At 53.3% G+C, this 20,479-nt stretch overlaps 1 protein-coding gene across 1 annotated transcript in view; it reads left to right on the top strand.

Annotated features, from left to right (window-relative positions):
• Positions 1–16,399, top strand: part of ADARB2 (adenosine deaminase RNA specific B2 (inactive)) — a 372,666-nt gene extending 356,267 nt beyond the window's left edge. The window contains exons 7-10 of the mRNA XM_068538263.1: positions 3,318–3,486; positions 11,666–11,847; positions 14,893–15,071; positions 16,223–16,399. Coding sequence (XP_068394364.1) covers positions 3,318–3,486; positions 11,666–11,847; positions 14,893–15,071; positions 16,223–16,399 — 707 coding nt within the window. The remainder of the gene's footprint in view (positions 1–3,317; positions 3,487–11,665; positions 11,848–14,892; positions 15,072–16,222) is intronic.
• The last annotated feature ends 4,080 nt before the right edge of the window (positions 16,400–20,479 follow it).

Raw genomic sequence — 20,479 nt, 5'->3', positions numbered from 1 at the left:
TATCTCCCACAAGAAGCCATGAGAAATAGCATGATTACATCACACAGCTATCTTACAAGTGTGAACTGAATGCCTGTACATCTGAGCCAGTTCTATTCTTTGTACATGACGGCAGCTCAAGAGATTGCCCCAAAATCCCATAGGAAGTCAGGGAATCTAAAATACACTTCCTGACGCCCCGTCTTCTGATGTGACTACTGAGCTACAGAGCATGCAACACATGATAAAATCCGTGCATTGTAGGGTCGATGGATTTAAATGGCTTCCTAACTCACATCGTCACTGTCACCATCCTCACCAGGTAGGCCAAGAACACCCACGTGACCACATGACAAATATTGTAGATGTCATTATTACAATAAATGGTAGGCCACATCATGGGTATACCTTCTGGGATATACCTTTTGAAGTTTATTTGGGGTTTAAAAATATTGTCTTCTTTCCTATACTTTTTTCCCATTTCTGCTTCTTTCTCTCCCCTGCACCACTGCAGCAAACATGCATCACATTTTAGATAGACCTTTGCTCCCTCGGTGGACTTCCTCAGTCGCCATCTGATTCTCTCCTGAAAATAGAATATTCACTTGAACAATTTTCTTAAGCATATTACCAGCCATACTTTATCTTGACATCAGGGTCCGAAAGTAAGGGTTTTAGATGAACAAACACTTCACTGAAGAGTCTGATGAGATGGAGTATCGGAATTAGCTGAGAACATTCTTATGGGTTTGGGAGCATTTATGTATCCACGAAGGCAGGGACTTAATGCTCCACACTTCCACTGTCTAGGGCACACGACAAATCCACTGCAGATGATTTAAGGTCAGTTCCCCGCAGTTTCTGGTTGGATTGTCATTTCGTTCTGCTTGAAGCAGCATCTTCAACTCCCTCCTGCCTCTCGCAATTAGGCAAGAAAGAGCCAGGGTAAACGAGCTCTGCAAGATCGTGACGCTCAGAGCCACTGGGACTGGTCACACTGGTGGGGGAGCTGGAGGAGGCAGCCGAGACTCAACACCTCCGAAAATAAACACTCGTCAGGAGCATCTCATGCACCTGGCTCTTCAGGAAAAATTCAGCTACCTGAAAACTTTAGGTTAACTCCTAGAAACCAGTTGTTACTCAAGCCAGGCCTCCGGGTTGTCATGGCCTTAACAGGCTACAAAGTCTGCTTCAGGGAAAGTTAGTTGCACAGAAGCACTGGGTAAGAATTCAGAAGAGCCTTACAATGTAATAGGTGACTTTCCAGGTCTGGAAAATGACACAATAGTTGAAGCATTGGGAGAATGGTGAGGATACTATTGAATATAATTACCAGAAAGAGAGGGACAGCAAGTACCGTATTTCCTAAGAAAGTATTCCCACACAGAAGATTTTAGTTCCTAACATTGTGGTAAATTGTGGAAACTGTTAGCTACGCTGGCCCTCCTTTCCCTCAGTGCCACCTGCCACAGGAAGTTGATGTGTTAAAGACCTCACCTGGACAGTGTAAAAAGTCATGTCAAACCAAAGTTTTGCTCAAGTATTTTTGAGTCAGGTGAAATATTTTATGTTCAATTTATTATCATCACTATCATCATCTTTGTCATCGTCATCATTGTCTCATTGTCATCATCACCATCATGATTGTCTCACCACCATCACCATCATCATCACCATCACCAGAATCATCACCATCATCACCATCACCGTCATAACCATCATTATCATCATCACCATCAGCATCATCAGCATCATCAACACCATCAGCATCACCACCATCACCATCATCACCAGCAGCAGCAGCGTCATTGTCATCCGATTCCTAGTGCCATTTAAATCTGCAAAGAAGAGATTCAGGCTCTACCTAGGGGGAGGGCTGGGCATCCCTTGGCTGTGCCCCTCCCTCCCCCAGGCTCAGTCTCTCAGCTTGGTTCTTCCTTCCATAGATGACTCATAGGCCAGTCCAAACTGGATCTCATCAAGGACCTGGTTAGTAGTACGGTCAATAAGCAATCTAAAACCTCTCAAAAGTTTACTTTCTCCACGGAGTACAGCAATTTTCTTCCCAAGAGATGGCCTCTAGGTAGTATGAATACATAGTAAAGGAACTTCAGTTCTTAGAAATCATGAGAAAATATCCTGGAAATTACTTCGAGATCTGTAAGAGAACGTGCCCATATAAACCCAAATGTTATTAATTATTTGGGTAATAATTTATATTAATAATTTACCCTCACTCCAGTGCAGATAAATGAAGGAGAAACACATTTTCACAAATTCTAAAACTTACATAGAAACCTTTTAAAGAAGGCATTTAGTGTTCATCCCACCAACGTGTGTGTCAATGTTGGTATCACTATGGTAGTTCATATATAATTTGTATGCAAAGCAGTTAAGCATTTCTATAACACATTATAATCCTGACTAAATGTACAGAAATTTTTTTTAAAAAAGAAAAAAATAATAAATTTAATCTTCCTCTCGTTCAAGCTAGCTCTTCAAATAACTGGTGTGTATGGGTGTGGAGGGGACTCCGGAAGGGAAAGGCAGGACAGCAGTAACAGGGCATCAAGGTGCCCCTACCGTGGGCCGGTCTTTGGGCGTAGCAGACGTCCCCTCACCGGGACTCTCGGGAACAGCTCTGGGGTCCCAGGTCCCGTCTCATTTAGTCCCTAAGCCTAGGAGGGAGGCACCACCACTACCCCATTTTCAGATGAGCTAACTGTATCACAGTAGTTTTAAGTAGCTTTTCCAAGGCTACGCAGCTAGGAAACCATAGAGCCAGGACTAAAATCTAGACGAGGTTTGCAGCCCAGCAATTGGGCCAGATCCCACCAGCCGCCTGAGAACTAAGCATGGTTTTTACATTTTTTAATGGCTGGAAAGGGTGAGAAGAACATCTCCTGACACATGAAGGTGACGTGGAACCCAAAACCCGGTGTCTGTAAATGCAGCTCCTTCCCTGGCCCGTCTGTGCTGAGAGCTGGGCCGCAGGTCCAGGGATCAGACCGAGACCAAACGGCTGCAGAGCCTCCGATGGTCACTCTCCAGCCCTTTGCTGTGATGCCGGCTGAGCCTGGACCAGAGGGGTTGCTGTGTCCCAGCTCCTCCCGTGTCTGTACAAGTCCGTCTTGCCCAGCACTTACCTCCAAAGCTGCTTGCTCATCCTGAACGCGGGTGGTGGCACCGGGGTCACTGGAGTTGCTTCCCAAAGAGCTCCCCTCTTCTTCCCCTCCCCTCGGAGCCCCCCCGTGACCACCCTGTGTCCCCCCGCGCCTCATGTGTCCCCCCCCACCGTGTCCCCAGCCCCCCTGTCTCACGCAGCTCTCGTCCCCTAGTGAGCAGCAGCAAGCACCTGGCCAGGAAGTTCCGGGGGCACCTGCGCACGAAGATCGAGTCCGGGGAGGGGACAGTGCCCGTGCGTGGCCCAGGCACGGTGCAGACGTGGGACGGCGTCCTGCTGGGCGAGCAGCTGGTCACCATGTCCTGCACGGACAAGATCGCCAGGTAACGGCCCCTCTGTCCTCTGCACGAGTGCCGCCCGGGGGTGTGTTTGGCGGGGGGAGGGACAGGGACTGTGGTCCCAGAGGGGGGCCTGGCCAGGTGCTGAGGTGCACTCCGAGGTCCCGGACTCCGCCCTGTCGCCCCCGAACTCCACACCCGCCACGGGACGTGGCCGCCCGCTGCCCCACACACAGTTGTGCACCGGCCAGGCGCCTTCTGTACCATCACGGCCTCCCTGGGAAGCCGGACAGAGCCGTCAGAGAGGCAGGTGGGGCCGAGGAGAAGCAGACACCCAGGGACTCGGGAGCCAGGGCAGTGGGGACCCCAGCCCCGACCCCAACCCTGACCCGAGCCTGCATGCGGAGGGGGCCGTGGCCCAGGTGCACTCGATGCCTCTGTGAGGCTCCCTAGGCTACAGGGCAGGTAAAACCTCAGCCCTGGCGAACAGGGATCCGAAATCTCGAGGGAAATTACCAAACAGCTGCAGGAGAAATACGGCCTTTTACTCCCCTGGAGTGACTGCCCCCGGCCTGACTGCAATACAGCAAAGCACTGATTTCTGCATCAAAGGGAACTGCCCGTAGTCGTCAACTAGCTCATCTTTCAGAAGGAAACGTATCCTCCTTTGTAATGTTTTCATCTATTCATGAAGTGGGGAGAAGCAGCAGTTTCCACCTTAACGGAAATTCTCTTGCTCTCCCAGGATCGCGTTGGGTCTCTAAATTAATTCTGACTCCCTAGAAAAGGAAGTGAATGAATGATACAGAAGTTAAGTTTCACTGTCTCTAGGATCTTAAATGTCAATTGACAGAGAATTAAACTTGCTACAAAGCCCGGGTGATGTGGGGCGTCAACAGTTCTGATGCTGAAAGCTCGGCATCTCTGCACCAGTGATGAATCGAATCTCGGAGACAAGAGTTTTAGGTGAAGTAGGAAAGGATGGCTTTATTGCTTTGCCAGGCAAAGAGGGACACAGCGGGCTCCTGCCTCGAAAAACTATGTGTCCCCACCGGTGAGGATCTGATGAGGGGTTTATAACAATCCTTCAAGGGGGGTTGCTGACGAGATTAGGCCACGTGCAGGGTCTTAGGTGGCCGGGTTTCCTAACCTTGATGGGCTCCTCTGGTCCCTTTAATCTCGCCTCGGGTGGTTTCTTGGCTGCTCCTCTCTTGATCAGCAACTGTTCGAATCTGCCCTTTGGCACCCAGGGAAGGTCATGGAGGCTGCAGTCTGTTCCCTAGAGACAAGAAATGGGGGACAGAAAGGCTTTCGTGCCCGGGAGCCCACAGGCCCCCTGGTTTCCTTCCCACCAGTGATGCTCTGTTTAACAAAGTCTACTTAGAAAGCACAGTCCACGTCACGTCCCTGGGCTGAGGAGGATTCTAACTGCTTTTGAGGGGGGACGTGCTGGGGACATTGGGATGCCCGTGGCTCTGGGCAGGCGGGGGGCCGCCCCAAATTCATCCAGGAGTTGATGCAGCTCACGGGTAGCCCTGCCAGTCACCTGTCTAGTCCCCAAATCTGGTGGCCCAGATGGTGGGGGACACAATGGGGCAGGAGGGGCCTGGGGGGCATGGCACCAGGTCCCCTCCCCCCACTCAGTCCCCTGGGAGCCCAGCCCACCTTCCCAGGACTTTCCTCAGGTGTTCCCTGAGCATTCTCCTCACTCTCCTCTGTCTCTGTCTCTCTCTCTGTCTCCCCTGTCCCGCCTTCCTCCCTGAACAAGCCCACCATCTCTGCCTCTCTCCCTGCAACCCCCGTGAGGCCCTCCCCCTCCTCGGCCTCCCCTCCCCCTGCACCCCGTGTCCGGCACTGGAATCCTATTCACCCCCACCATCTGCTTCTGCGTCTAAGGTCTGACCCTCAGGGGATTGCTGGCGCCACTGTGAGGGGTGCGTGTGCAGGTTAGGGTCCCGTCTCTGCAGGTGGGCACCCATCCATCGCCCAACGGGAGGCGGGAGCAGAGAGGTCCAGCTCTGCAGGGGGCCGAGCGAGGCTGGACTGGAGCGGAGATGGGGCAGGCGTGGGGTTTCCTTCGTGATGACGGCCGTGCTCAGAAACGCGGAGTCGGGGCGAGGCTTTCGTGGACGGGGCAGTGGAGGGGTGGCCCCCGACCATGCTGGACAGTGGGCAGGACTCACACAGGCTGAGCGGCTGGGTCAGACCTGGCCCAGGACCCAAGCATGTGGAAGGGGTCGACCCTATGGACGGAAGCTCTGTGCAACGTTCCCACGAGTCCAGTGGTCAGGGTGGCCTCCCAGGGAAAAGGGCTGCGTTACGTGAATGTCATTATCATCAAACTCACTCCAAAGACGTGGGAACCAGGCCCAGGCTGCCCCCCTCCCTAAACCGGGCGCACAGCCGACAGAGTCTGCAAGCGCATGCAGGTCCCCAGGCTCCTGGGGGCACATCACGCTCAGCATCGTGTGCAAGCACACCTGGGGCATCACCGGGAGGTTGGAGAGTCTGACGGACCAGCATCAAAGCCAGGATGCCCAGCACCGCAGACTGGATGCGGGCAGAGCACCCCGGCCGCAGAGAGCTTTCTCCCCCTTCCATGGAAAAAAACACCCAAGGCCGGAAGTGGGGATACACCAGCTACATTTTTTCCCTTTAAAAATAATTTTGATGCTGACATAGCAGAAAACGAAATCTAATTTCGTCTCTTTGGAACAGAGTCGTTGGAATTCCCAGGAAAATTCTTGGGCCATGAAAGTCTTTTGAAAGTGAGATTTTTGGCTGAAAAGGAATTTTAGTTAAAGCCCTGGAGCAAAATACTATCTTGCAGATAAAAGCTGGTTCCAATGCTCAAGGGATAGTGGATACCTCTCCCTTGGGTGAATGGCTTCCATCCAAAACAGAACCAAACCTGAGACTCTGTGGCCACAAGATCCTACATGCACCTAAGGCTACATGTTCTCATGCCTCCAGATAAAGGGAAAGTGTGATGGGACCATCTAGTCACACCGACTGGTGGAAACAGCCCACAGGGAGCGGCATCACACATCTGAAGTTCCCCTCACCCCCCATTAAAACTTAAAAGACAGTAAGAAACATTAGGAGACTTGAAAAGTAAAAAAGACGACCAGCCAGTATCCCAGCCATCACCGAAAACAGCAGGCACCTTGGCTATAATCGCCTTAACCTTTCTCCTAAACGCAGGCTTTTTCCTGTCATCAGGATTTCGCTGCTTCGGGCAGTTTGCTTGCAGTCCATCACTGAACACTATGATCCTGGCTCCTTTCAAAGTCACGGGCATTGAATCCACGTGCAAGGCTGGGGGCACCTCCCTGCTGCTGGATCCCTGGGTGCTCACAAGTGGTTGCTCCGTGCACCATGTTTCCAGAAATATCTCTGTGCGGAAGCGTTTTTCCAAATCTCCGAGTACAGACTTAGGACATACTCCCCAGAGTGGGGTTACGGAGCCCAGGGTATGGGGTAAACAGAAGCAGTGGGGTCTCCTAATGCCCCATAGCAGGTGGCATGGGCCCAACGGTGGCCCCAAAAGATATCCTTGTCCCCAGACCCTAAACCCATGAGTGTGGCCTTACCAGGCAGGATTAAGCCAAGGATGGTGAGAGAAGGTGGCCTCTAAATGCAGCTAGTGTATCCTCGTGAGCGAGGCCTTGGGGACCTGGGGACAGACACCCAGAGCAGGTGCACAGGGGAGGCCACAGAGACGGAGGCGGGGCCCAGGGGGACGCATCCACAAGCCTCTGAGCGCCAGGTGAGCGAGGCCGGGGGGGTGGGGTCTCCCCGGTGCCCCCGGGCTGCCACACCTTCACCTAAGACCTCTGCCTCCAGGACCATGAGTAAATTTCCGATGTTTTAAGCCCTTCCCCACCCACCTCACCCCCTGCCCCGGGAAACCAATATAACCACGTAGGAGACACCACTCACTTGGCTCAACTCACGTGGTCTTTGCAAAATTACAGAACCAAAGTCATAGTGAAATCTATTCCTAAAATGCCACCGCTCATGCCAGGCTGGTGCAGACCCAGGGAAACTGCAGAATGTGGGTTGTTTCACCAGGTCCAGGAAACTCGACCTTCAACCCACGAGTTAAGGTTGGAGGCACCTCAAAGGGTTGGATATTCCTGCAGGGAAAAACAGGAAACAGGAAAACAGGAAAAACAGACCAAGCCCTGCGCCTCTGTGAGCCCAGGACAGATGACAAGTGTCACAGTGAGGCCCATGTTCCCATGGACCTGGCCTGGCTTTCGGGACGTAAGAAGCCGATCTGAACTGTCACTAACAGGAAACACCGGCCACCTGAAAGGACAGGCGAACCAGGGAGGGGTTTTTGCTCTAAGAATCGAGAGGCAAGTAGCATATAAAAATCTAAATCTTCTGGAACTAATGTTCCTTTAGATATGGTTTCTAATTTTAAGCACCAGAGCTTGATTATCGATTGCAATGTGTCTTTAAATGAACAGATTAAAACTTTCTCCATAAAAATGAACTGTAAAGAATTACGGCTGCTCTCCGGAGACCGAGGCCCCATCTGACTCCCTGCACTGAGATCTCAGGCTGCAAGAGTCCCCCCCTCTGAGAGTGGGGACCTGGCTCCGCACCCAGCCCACCTGGCAGCCGGATGGTGTTACCTACAGCTCTGCTGAAATCAGGAGGGAATGTGTCCATGCTTCCAGTCTCCAAATATGGGTCATTTTAAAACCACTGCTCTTACTAAACGCCCAGCCCCAAATGTTCCCAGCTTGGTGTAATAACCACTGCTCTTCCTTTACAGAAGACCGTGGTCACCTTACTGCAGCCTTTAGGGGAAACTTCACCCCATCTCCAGGGGTGAAGGTACAACCGTGTATCTCAGATTGGGACTTGAACCTCGCCAAAACCCACGGTCTTTTAACTGAGATCACACACCTGGTTTCAGGACTTAACAAAGCTCAGGTTCTTAAAGTCTCATCACAGAAAGCATTCAGTGAGAGACAAAGTGATAGGTAACAAGTGGATTTACTTAGAGAGAAACACACTCCACAGACAGAGTGTGGGCCATCTCAGAAGGTGAGAAAGGCACAAGGGTATGGGGTTGTCAGTTTTTACAGGGATGGGTAATTTCATAGGCTAACGAGTGGGAGGAGTATTCCAGCTATTTTGGGGAAGGGGTGGGGATTTCCCAAAATTGGGCCACCACCCACTTTTTGACCTTTATGGTCTGGCCTTGGAACTGTCCTGGCGCCTGTGGGTGTGTCATTTAGCTTGCTGATGTGTTACAGTGAGCATATACTGAGGCTCAAGGTCTAGTGGAAGTCGACGTGTCTGCCATCTTGGACCCATTTGGTTCTAATCAGTTTATGTCATGTCCTTGGGCTATGTCATTCTTTTAAAAGTTGTGCCCTGCCCCTCTCCCTCCTGTTTCAAAGGTAGTGAGTGATAAACTCAGGAATATTCGTCCAACATAAGCGTGGTAACAGTGATGACACGCCGGCATCTGCCGCCTCTGCTACTCCTGCAACAATGCTGAGACGGGGACACAGGTCTGAGGCAGCAGCCACCCCCCGGTCCAGCCCCCTGTCCAGCCCCCAGGACACTGCAAAGGGCTGAGAAGCACCGTTGCTGCAAAACAAACTAGAAATTAGGTGACCAGGAGACATCACGAACATTGAGGGAAAGCAGAAGAGGGGCTAAGTGACAACAAAAGACACGGACGTCACCTGGACCCGGTAGACTGACTCCCAAGTCCATGCTGCCTGCTTTGTGCATCACCCGGCTCATAATGGAACTGCCTGGCACGCTGGAAACGCTGATGCCGGCTGCACCCAGACCAGTTCCATCCCGGCCTTGGGGGTCCTAGCAGCAGGAGGCTCCCGAAGCCCCCCCAGATGAGCCCAGGGCGCATGGCGTTGTACTCACAGCTGTGCCTCAGCCTGAGTCACCCAGCTGCACCGTGACCTTTCCCAGTGGGTGTGATTGTGCCTCCAGGTCACGGGCAAACCTGCCCACCGACAAGGAGGGAAGTGAAGTAAGGATCGATTTGGTGATGTTCAGACCTCACTGTCATGTTGGACCCGCACCTCCTCCCGGCGGCCGTGCCTCGGGGGTGAAAACGGCAGACAGGGACCTCGACCACCCACAGTCCCCGCACCTGTGCCCGCGGTTCTCGGTCTCACGCCCCGGGCGCACGGGCCCGGCCTGTCTTAGGTGGGGCCCATCCTGGGACGGTCCCCGTCAGTCCTCGAGGTACAGAGATTGTCTCTCAGTTAAAGAAAACAGCCTTTTCCCAAGATCTCTCCCTCACTTATCTTTGGTATTTCAGTGATTGACAAACAGACAAAAATATATTTATTTAGGGATTATCTATATTGAAAACTAGACCTGGGACTTTTTTCTCTGTCAACACTGCAGTCATGTCAGCTGTTTGAATAAAAGGAGAGGCACTTTTCCGTTCAATCCGGAATGCTGAAAACTCTCCAGTTTGTATTCACGGCGACATTTGGTTTATTGATGGTGTTGGCTGAATAAGTTAAACTCCTACAGCCAGGCAAGGAGAAGGCTGATTGTCTCTTTATTGTAAAGGTTATTAGGAGGAGACCAGATACAGAATTTGTTTGTCTTTAGACTTCCCTGCAGAGTCAGAGCCATTCAGATACGTTCCAGAAGTTTTGTTCAAAGCCAGTCCATGGACAGCCTGAAGCACAGGGGCGTCCCCTCTGGAATACTCATCTCATGGTTGGAGAAAGGGCTTTGTTATCGATGGGGAATGTCCATTCCCCTGCTTCTCACGCCTCCAGAAATGTGCTCCCCTTCAACACTTTTGGACGCTTACTCTTTGGGAAAATCACACACTAGATCCCAAGGGCAATTCTCTACTCCTTTCTGAGAGACAGGATGTGACTTACAGAAATGACCACAATTATTTTTTTAAGTGAAGTTATGCAAATCTGAGAGACTAAAGTAAACGTTTCATAAAACCAATGACTGTTTAAATTGTAGGACTAAACTGTTTGTATATAAATATTACCTTTTATATTCCACTTGAGTTTTATGTGGGTGAGCACATTACTTTAATGACCCACACTTAACGGAGGGGGAGCCGTTTCTCAATCCTCGCCAGCCAGATGGCTGCCTCTTCTTGCATGAGATTAGAAGATGTTTCTCACTCACCTCAATGCTTCTGAGGCAAATTAATATCGCCAGCTAAATTGCTTGTGTTTTTGGAATAAAATTTAAAGAGAATTTTTTTAAGGCAATTGGTGTCACAGGTTCTCGGAGCAGACTGATCTCTAGGTAGGCCTGCTGGTTTGAGCACTCGGTAATTAATGGAAAGAATTCTGTGTTAATTGACTGCTTCGGGAAAGGGAAATAGAATGACTCCTTATTAATCATGAAAGGAAATGTACGGCATGGAGGCACCACATTAGTTGCTCTAACCGTGGAGAAATGTTAATTAATGAAAAGAATAATGATGTAAGAAATTAACTGCATAATGCTTGTGCTGATGGAGGCTGGATTTTAAGCATGTTATTTAGACTGGAAACCACAAAATGTTGCCGTAAATAACAGATACACGGAAAGTTGTTCCACCCAAATTTACGGGGAAATGTCTGACAAGGCTCCTGTCATCTTTGCTGGCAGAAGCAAACACTCACCCAGAGCCTCATTTATGTCAAGGACCACGGCCTCGTCCTCCGATCAGGGCTCCTGAAGTCAAATCACCCCCAGAGCCAAACGAGGTCGTTCACGTCACCACAGTAGGTCCCGCCCACTGCTGAGTTTGACAAAGGGGTGGGGAGGGAGAGTATTTTCCCCTAAACTGCAATCAATTCAATTTCTGATATTTCCCAGCGAACATAAAGAAAAATTCCGATTCACTTTGGAGACAGAGGGTCTTTTTTTAAATCTGATTTTAAGTCCCTGAGAGAATATGTAGCTTCTCCTTCACCTGACAACTCGTTTTCCAGGAAAAGGATCCACGTTTATTCACACGCAGACCCACCGACACCCGTCCCCCCGACGGCAGAGAGGGGCTCGGGGTCACCAGGGGTCATGAGGCCGAAGCCATGCCCGGTCCACTGTGCTGCGAGCCCCAGGCCAGCTCCCACCCCCCACCGCCAGCTGCATGATGGGGACAGTGACACCTCGGGGACAACGGGGCAGAAAGGCCCCCCGTCCTCCCCCAGGTGAGGCCAGTGAGCCAGGGCGCTGACGCCCCTCTCCCCCCCAGGTGGAACGTGCTGGGGCTGCAGGGTGCGCTGCTCTGCCACTTCATCGAGCCCGTGTACCTGCACAGCATCGTGGTGGGGAGCCTGCACCACACCGGCCACCTCTCCCGGGTCATGAGCCACAGGACCGAGGACATCGGCCAGCTGCCCGCCTCGTACCGGCACAACCGGCCCCTCCTCAGCGGTAAGAACAGGTCCTCAAACGCACACACCCCTCCGTCCACAGGCCCCGAGGCCCCCAAAGCAGGCTCTCCCAGTCTGGCCAATGGCCGTTTAAGACTCAGCGGGCAGAACTGCAGAGATCGGATACTTGAAAGGTCAGCCGGGTGCGGAGCATCTCCAGACGACGTTCCAGAGTGAAGGTGTAACAGGATGAGCCCCTCAGACATCACAGTGTCACTTTCAGGGCAGTGTCTGCGGTGCCCAGAGAAATACAGGCAATAAACACACGTGTCCAACGGGGCAGGGGGGACCCAGGGCCACAGGCCGCCCCCACCTGATCCAGGAGCAAATTCCTGAATGTTCCCCCAGCACCAAACCTGGGAGGGGGATGCCGCCCCCAGGCCACCAGAGCCAGCCTGGGGTCATGAGGACCAGGAGTCACGCAGCCGTGAACCACTCTGGCAGCAGCTAAGCTCTCAGCTCGGCGGGAGGGGGTGTTGGGGAGGTAGCCCCACCCGCTGTGACCCCCGTAATTATCCCCGTAATCCACCGCGGCTCCCTCCTGGGCGGTGCCTTGTCTCTGAAGGGGCTGCAAGCCGTGATCTGCGGTGGGGGGCCCTGGGGGGGTGGGCACGTGTAGACCCACAGCGATTGGCCCGTCCGGGGCTTAGACCAGATCCTCTGAAAGAGGAGAGAGAAGATCAAAGAGCCAGTCAAGGGTTGTGGTGAGAGTCAGGCCTAAGAGTTACTCCCAGGACCCTAAGATTGTCCTCAGTTAGAAAACCAGGGGCAACGATGGTGCCCACGGGGTGGCGGTAACTCGCGGGGACAGCTCTCAGCCAGGCCAGCCCCCAAGAGAACACACCTCCCCACTCCCTCAACCCTCCCACGAGAGTCACCAGCCGAGGGCAGCATCACGGACCCCAAAGCTCAGACAGGGCGGAAGAGGATGCTCCCAGTGGGGCTGGGACCGCCCAGGGCTCAGTGGCTATGCACCAGGTTTCTTTACACACCAGATCCTGTTCCTAAAATCTAAGACCCTCTGCCAAATCCGGGGACCACGTCAGATTCCAGGGGCTCCCAGCATCCAGGGAGGGGACTCAGCAAACTACAGTGAGGCCATGGGAGCAGGGGCCGCAGTGCCCATCCAGGACCACAGCCCCACCTTCCCTTCCCGTGACTCGGGCCGACCTGTCGCGGAGGGGGTTCCCTCACCCCTGTCCTCGCCGTGAACGGTGCCTTCGGATCTGACCCAAAGCTGTGCCCATGGCTGTGGCGCCTTACGGCCTGAGCCCGGCAGGTGATGGCCACGTACAGCCTGTGGGTGGTTCTCCTCGGGGGTGGGTGCCCAGAGACGCCTGGTCTGCATGGTGCAGCTACTCACCCTCCACGAGTCCTCCCCAGAGAACAGTTCCACCATTCAGGGAAGGGACCTAACTAAACCCAGCAGCCACCCCCGTCAACGTCAAGATGAGGCACACACCCTGTCACACCAACCACGACAGCTGCTGTTACCTCCATTTATAAATGTGGAAATAGACTCACAGGAATTTAAGTGTGAAGATGCTCTATTTATCAACATGGAGCAAGGATTTGAACCCCGTTTAACCAGAAGGCCAAGTTCTCCCAACACACCCACTGTGACCCGTGACAACGGCACCATTTCTTAACCACATAAGAATTAACAACACAAACAAGACCAGCTGAAGAGGTGGCGACATCCACCTCGTGGGAGGTGGGGATGGGAGCCTGAGACCCACGCCCGTCTCCGAGGGGCTCAGTCCTGACTCACCATCGTCAAGCAGGGGATGGGAAGCTTTGCCTCAAATTCAACGTCTATGAAACCAGAGTCATTTTCTAAACGGTCAATAATTTCAGTAATTCTGATAAAATATCACTTTGGGCCCAGTTTCAATGTCTTTCTTTCACTTTCCCTTTTCTTCTTTCTCCTTGTTCTTTCTTAAAATGTTGAAGATTAATGACTTCCTGTGGTTGAGCAGCAGAAACAGCTCTGCAGTGGCCCCCAAAGACCTAGAATTCCTGGTGTGGAGCTAAAAGCAAATGTTCAGTTCTTGGGTGTCTAAGTTAAATTTAGTTTCCATCTATGTGGATGAGTCAGGTGACAACTTTTCCATGTGTCCAGCTCCTTGGGTTGCCACTTGCTTCCCAGCACCAGGCTCTGCTTCCCCGTGAGATGCTGCCGGGGCCCCTGGGCCCACCCACCCAGGGCCCTGAGAGGCCCCATCCAGCCGTCCAATCCGTCCACTCGGGAGCAGGAGGCGGGGAAGGAGCAGAGTGTGGATGGGAGCAGCTGCTCAGGGGGCTGGATCCAGGGAAGGCGTCAGGAGGAGCACGGCGGGGTGGGGGGTGGGGGTCCAGGCTGAACATCCTGCAGCACTGTGGCCGTGAACACACATGAGACCAATGTCCTTCTCTGCTCACTCCTGCGTGACCCCAGTGGGAGCCGGGGTTGGGGGTGGAGCCAGCCCGTCAGCTGCGCGGGGAGTCGGGGGGCATGGAGGGCATGTGGCCGAGGCCCCGGGGTCAGCGCCCCTCCTCCCAGGCCACCATCCCGCATGGTTTAGCATCCTCGGCGGCCCCGGGACTTAGAAAGACCCACTCCCGGTTTAACGCTCTGCAGTCCTTAAATTCAAACCAGGGCCCAGTTTCCAGTCCCCACTGGGCTCCAGTCACCTTGCCGGGTCGGCGCCTTGCACCCTCAGAGCTCGCTTGTTTTCACTCCATTTCGTATCTCGTCAGCCAGACTGTGACCCTGGCGTCTGCCCTGTGGGGAGCGGGCAGGCAGCAGGTGCCCCGTAGACGCACGCTCTCAGCTGGCCTTTATGCGGCCCCATCTGTTCACCAGTCCACGCGACAAACATCCAGAGAAAGGGGGAAACGTGGGCAGAGTGTTATTACAGGACAGTCTTGCATTTAAAATCCTTCGAATCCAAGCCCCCGTGATGGCACTCGGGCCGGCCGTCCACCCCGTTCCACCAGCGTGGGGACCGTTGCCCACCCGCCCGGCCAGCAGCGCTCACGCCCGGCGCCCCATCTCTCCCAGCAGGAGTGAGTCAGGCCGAGGCACGGCAGCCTGGGAAGTCGCCCCACTTCAGCGTGAACTGGGTGGTGGGCACGGCGGACGTGGAGGTCATCGATGCCACCACCGGCAAGCGGAGCTGCGGCCGCTCGTCCAGGCTCTGCAAGCACAGGCTCTCGGCCCGGTGGGCGCGGCTCTACGGCAAGGTCAGTGGGGCTGGACACGAGCGGGGCCCAGGGAGCTGCCGCTTGGGCAGAGCCAGGGTGACACGGGACACGCAAACCAGCCCCCGTGTCCCTGCCCACCCCCCCGCCAACCCCAGGTGTGGCCCCTCCAAGTGGGGCCCCCGACCAGCAGCAGGGTCTCATGCTGTGGTCCCAGCAATAGGTGGAAAGGGGCTCACTGGTGAACAGCTGTGGCCAGTGCAGCCCGTGAGAAAGTCCATAGAAACTTCAGAGTCCATGTCATTCCAGTTCAGACGGAAGGAAATGGATGCCCAGAAAAGTTAGGTGTTCCCCCAGTTACACGGCGGTGAGTGTCAGGGACGGACTGGCCGGCCAGTGGCAGGTGCCGCCCCCCGCCAACCACTTCCCCGCTCACCGCACCCCCGACCCTGGCGTGTGGGTGGTGAAGCCAGGCCGGGTCCTGCCCCGCTGGACACAGGGGCCAGTCCCCGTCCTCCCAGTGGGCTAGCAGGCGACTCCGCCTGGGACGCTGCCTTCATTCCCACGGCCCCCTCGGCCTCACCACCCACGCCAATTTGACCCCCTAAACCTCCTCGAAAAAGAAAAAAATTATGCACAGCTTGTGTTGTTAATAGCAGACAAGTTCTGTGTTTATTTTTTTCATTAATCACTCACACTTCTTGTGAAGCAAAGTCTCCCTAATAACTAGGTTTTCCAGGGAATCACAGAATTGCCTGACAGAACTGGGAAATTTCTACTGTTACTGTCTTTCTTTTTTTGGAATTTTATATGAAATTTTATTTATCAATAGATCAAATTAGAGAGAATAGATATTTTTCTTTGTTACTGAGGCATAATTGACATACGAACAGTGTATATATTTAAGGTGCACAACTGGATATTTTGATACGTTGTGAAATGACCCCAGAATTGCACTAACTGACTCACGCAGCCCCTCCCATCATCCATGTGGTGAGAGGACTTAACCTGAGATCCACCCTCTTGGCAAACTCCAAGCCCACGTGATGATCTCGCTGCTTTTCTGTTTAAAGGAAGAGAGAAGGAAAAGTGACCGGCAGGGCCAGTGCCTGCTTGCCAGGCTTGAGCGGTCCTGCTGGTCGGGGCCCGTTCCTGGCGAGGGCTCACCCGTCCTCTCTCGTTCTGTCCCACAGCTGAGCACACGGATCCCAAGCCAGGGAGACACGCCATCCATGTACTGTGAGGCCAAGCGGGGGGCACGCACCTACCAGGCTGTCAAACAGCAGCTGTTCAGAGCATTCCAGAAGGCCGGCCTGGGCACCTGGGTGAGGAAGCCGCCAGAGCAAGACCAGTTCCTACTAACGCTGTGAGGCCCCGGGCTGGCCCCTCGCAGCGGGCGAAGCCGTGTGTGGGTGTGGCATGCCCTGACGGTGCTGATCTGTGCTGTGCATTCGTTTTCCTTTGGTGTTCAGAAACACACGCGTGTCTGAAGCTCAGATGAGCAAATAGCCTTGCGTTAGGGACATGCTGCTTCTCCGACAGCTGCTCCCAAGGTGCCAGGACCGAGATCGCCCACCACACCCGCCTACGCACAAACGGCTCTCCCTCCTCCGTGTGTCCAAGGGAATTTCCATTTGGGCCAGAGGGTCTGAGTGGATGCCTTGAAAAGCAGTGCCGAGGCTTGGCCGGTGAGAACCAACCAGGCTCATCCCCGACGCTTCCCTCCCCGCCACGCACCTCCTGAGCGAGGGGTTCCCACGAGCACAGCGTGTGTGAGACTTCAGGATAAGCCACAAGTGAAGAGAAAAGCCATGGGCTCCTCCCCAAAGAAGCCAGTAAGGACGAGCTATCATATTCATTACTATTTAAGTTTTTCACTCCACCTCCTTTCAAAATGATTTGAGACACATGATATTAAAGAACCCCTAAAAGAGGAACAGAGAGTGAGACCATTCTTGCAGAGAGCAAAGGAACAGTTTCCAAAGCACCCAGGGGCCAAGATTGAGGGCGTGAAGAAACCACTGCTACACGTCCTGGTGACGAGGGTCCCAGATGCACAGCCCCGGGCCCCACGCCCATGGCTTGACGCAGCTGCTTCCCTGGCAGATGATGACCCGACCACATGGACAAGGTCTGAGCTGATAGGGTCCCCCCCCAGGGAATCAATCAGGAAACCAAGTCCCAGACCAAGTCCTGCCTTTTTAACTGAGTTTTATCAGACAGCAAGCACAGAAACTCACAGAACCTTCCCCTTAGGCCTGAGGGGCCTCCAGCTCTCTCATCTCGGTTCTCTGATCTCCATCCTGAACAACAAAAAAATTCACTTAAAGCAGCTGCAAAAGTGCAAGAGGCAGAATTCTGCCCCCTTTAGGTTCCCTCGAGCACACGGGGCATCCGGGGTTGAGTGAGGGGCGGGATCCTGACCTCCTGTCCACGCAGGAGGGTGGCACCCCCATGACATCTTGAGTCCATCATATGCCTTGAATTGTTTCACCGCCGAGGACTCATTTCTGGCTCCATCATGCTGGTTAACCAGCCTCTCGTTCCTCCATCTAAAAGATCCACATCTGAGATTCATCGTCCAGAATATAAATAGCAAAGCTCTGTAGCAGCCTGGGCACCTCACTTAACCCAAGAAAGGCAAGTGCAGCATCACAAAGATCTCATAACAACGGGGCAAAAGCAAAACAAAGTGAGTTGTAGGTATTGTCACAAGAGAACAAGAAGTAGAGATACTAAGTATGGAGAGAAACTTTTCCTGGGATTTAATATAAAGTCAAACTTACTCAAGTTCTTTTATAAGAGAAAACGGGCCGGGTATTTGACAACTTCTCCAGCATAAAGTTTCAAGAGAGATGAAAATGGTTTTGCAAATAGATGACACGTATTAATCTTTCATACAAATCGAGGAAATAAAATCTTAATTCAGTACAAAAGCTAGGATCAAAAGGCCAGTTTATGTTAGTTTCTGATCATTTGACGTGTCATCAGGACAAAGCTCAGAGAACCAGAGGCCTCAGGGCTGGTTGGGACTCAGACGCTCTGAGCCCCGTGTCTGGAGCCCTGCTCTGAAAGTGGGAGACACAGTCCAGTCCTGGCTGGAATCTGTGACCAGAAGCTCAGCTCACAGTACTCTGGGCTGTTGCTTGGAGACGTGGTCCATGCTTTGTAATGAACGAGCTCCTACTACAGGGAGCAGACGGCAGGGAAGATGTGGGGGGGGCCGACCCACAAAGGGGCACAGAGGGCACTGCCCATGGGACCTGGTTCTAGGGGCTTGGAAGGCGCCCACCCACCCATGATGAGCACCCCACAGGGCTCGAGGCACTGGCTCTCCAGAACCACACAAACTTCCTCATGTATAAACATCTGCTCCTGGAGAAAGCCACCCCTAGCGCCCTGGTACCCATTAGCACCGGCGTGGGGACTTGTCTGTCGGGTCAGGAGGGCGCTTCTCGGAGGGAGAGAGGGATGAGAGAAGAGTCCCTAGGGCAGCAGGAAGTCCATTTCAGGGCCTGGAGCTTTGCCGCAAGTGAGTGGGAAACAGAGAGGGAGCTGGGGACGAGGGACCCTGGGCTCCGGGCACAGGCGGGCGGGGACGGGACAGGAGGGCTGGGACGGCCAGAGGAGGGGGCCCCGGGCTCAAACATGGCACCAGGGTAGCTGGAGGGCTTGGCTCAGGGCAGCCCGGAGCTCAGAGGTGCATCTCCCTTTGCTCCAGGCCCCCGGGAGCACCAGCAGCACTTACGCGGGTCCACCTGCATCTTTCGATTAGAAAAATCGGGGGAATTCGAGTCCAGAGGAGCCCGCACACCTCCCCACCTGGGTCTCTGTGAGGAGAACAAACACTTGAGTCGCCCTGAAAGCAGGACGGAGCCAACAAAAGGGCCCCCCACCTGCCGAACCTGCCTCGACCACCATCCTGCGTCTCCGTGCTTCACACTTGCCCTGCTCCGTGTTCACATCCACCCTCCCACAATCTGCCCTCCCACTAACATCCAAATAAAGTCGGCAGCACCTCCATCTGCCTCCCAAGCCCACAGCACTTCCCGTCAGGCAGAAAAACCTAAGCGACTTACAGTTCCCAGCCTGGTCCTCCTGGCAGGACCCAGCCCCAGAGGGTCAGGAGGTCGGTGGCTCCGCTTGTCCCCTCCCAGCACGTGATCCCACAACGTGTGATAGCAAGTTACTGGGTTTAGGATTATCTTTGGGTTTTGTTTTTGCTGAGCAAATGATTTGCGGGTCTATTTTGCAGGTCTATAACTGTTGTTTCCTTTTTGTTCCTTTCTAAGTCTGTATGTACCCATCTGGCCACTACAGTGTCTGATGTCTGCTGTTCCTCAGAAACGTTGACTTGAGTTGCTTTTCAAGGAAACACAGCTCATATTTTTCCCACATAATTTTTTTTCACAGAATTCTGTTCTTATCAATAAAGATAAATGCTTTCTTTCTTTCTTTCTTCCTTTTTTTCTTTGGTATAGTGTTTATCACATCTGGAGAGCCATAAATAGTAAATACACGGTGTATCAATGCCCAGAATAGAATATTTTGATGAAATCCTATTTTTAGATTAAAAATTTCAAGATGTGTCTATAGTATCTTGTTTAAAAAAATTTAAAAAGACATTTGAAACTTAAAGTAGACATTTTTAATTTAGAGAAACTTCTATACCCATTTTTTAAGAAGCCATTCTAATGAAATCATTGAATTGGTCCAAAATACAATAAATAGCACTTTCTAATAAGACCAAAGGAAAGTTAGGAAAATCTCTGTTTATGTACCACGAATCGATGGCTGTGACCTCTTTTGGCAGAAGCCTCGTTAACACCCAGCAAAGCCGGGTGAACCCTGGCTGGTTTCCCCACCGCCCTCCCCATCCAGGAGCAGGGACCCACCGCCCCGCACACGTCGAAAGGCTGTCCCAGCTGAGTCCTTGCGGGGGTCAGGGGTGGGGTGAAATACCAAAAGCTCTGTGATTCAGGAGGGACAGACCTGCGCTCCGAGGCCCCTCTGGGCACAGTGACGGGCGCTCGCGAAGAGGGCGGTGGGGACTTCACGGCTGCCAGGTACCCGCCGCTGTCCGCGGTGCTGACTCACCCCCAGCTGCAGCATGGCTGGTTCTGGGAACGCGGGGACACTGCCGGCTCCTGACAAGACTCCCCCACAAATTCTGAATCAGATCAAGTAAAGGATGGCGGGGGGTGGGGGGATGAGGAAGCAGAAACAAGACAGAAGAAGCAGCCATCGAGGGACGGCTCTGGAAAACTGCAGCGATGGGGCCACCGCTACCACGGCCCCAACCTACCTCTTCTCCCTCTTCTTTCTTGCATTTCCTCTCCCTGCCCTTCCTCCTCCTTTTTTCTTGGCTGACTCCCCATCCTAAACCCCTGGTTCCTGGTACGACCGAGCGTTAAGTCTCAGGCCCGTGTCCGCCCCTGAGCCCCACTTCA

Source organism: Eschrichtius robustus, chromosome 1 (genome assembly GCF_028021215.1).
Source record: "Eschrichtius robustus isolate mEscRob2 chromosome 1, mEscRob2.pri, whole genome shotgun sequence".
Taxonomy (NCBI): Eukaryota; Metazoa; Chordata; class Mammalia; order Artiodactyla; family Eschrichtiidae; genus Eschrichtius; species Eschrichtius robustus.
This window is presented reverse-complemented; position numbering and strand designations above follow the sequence as displayed.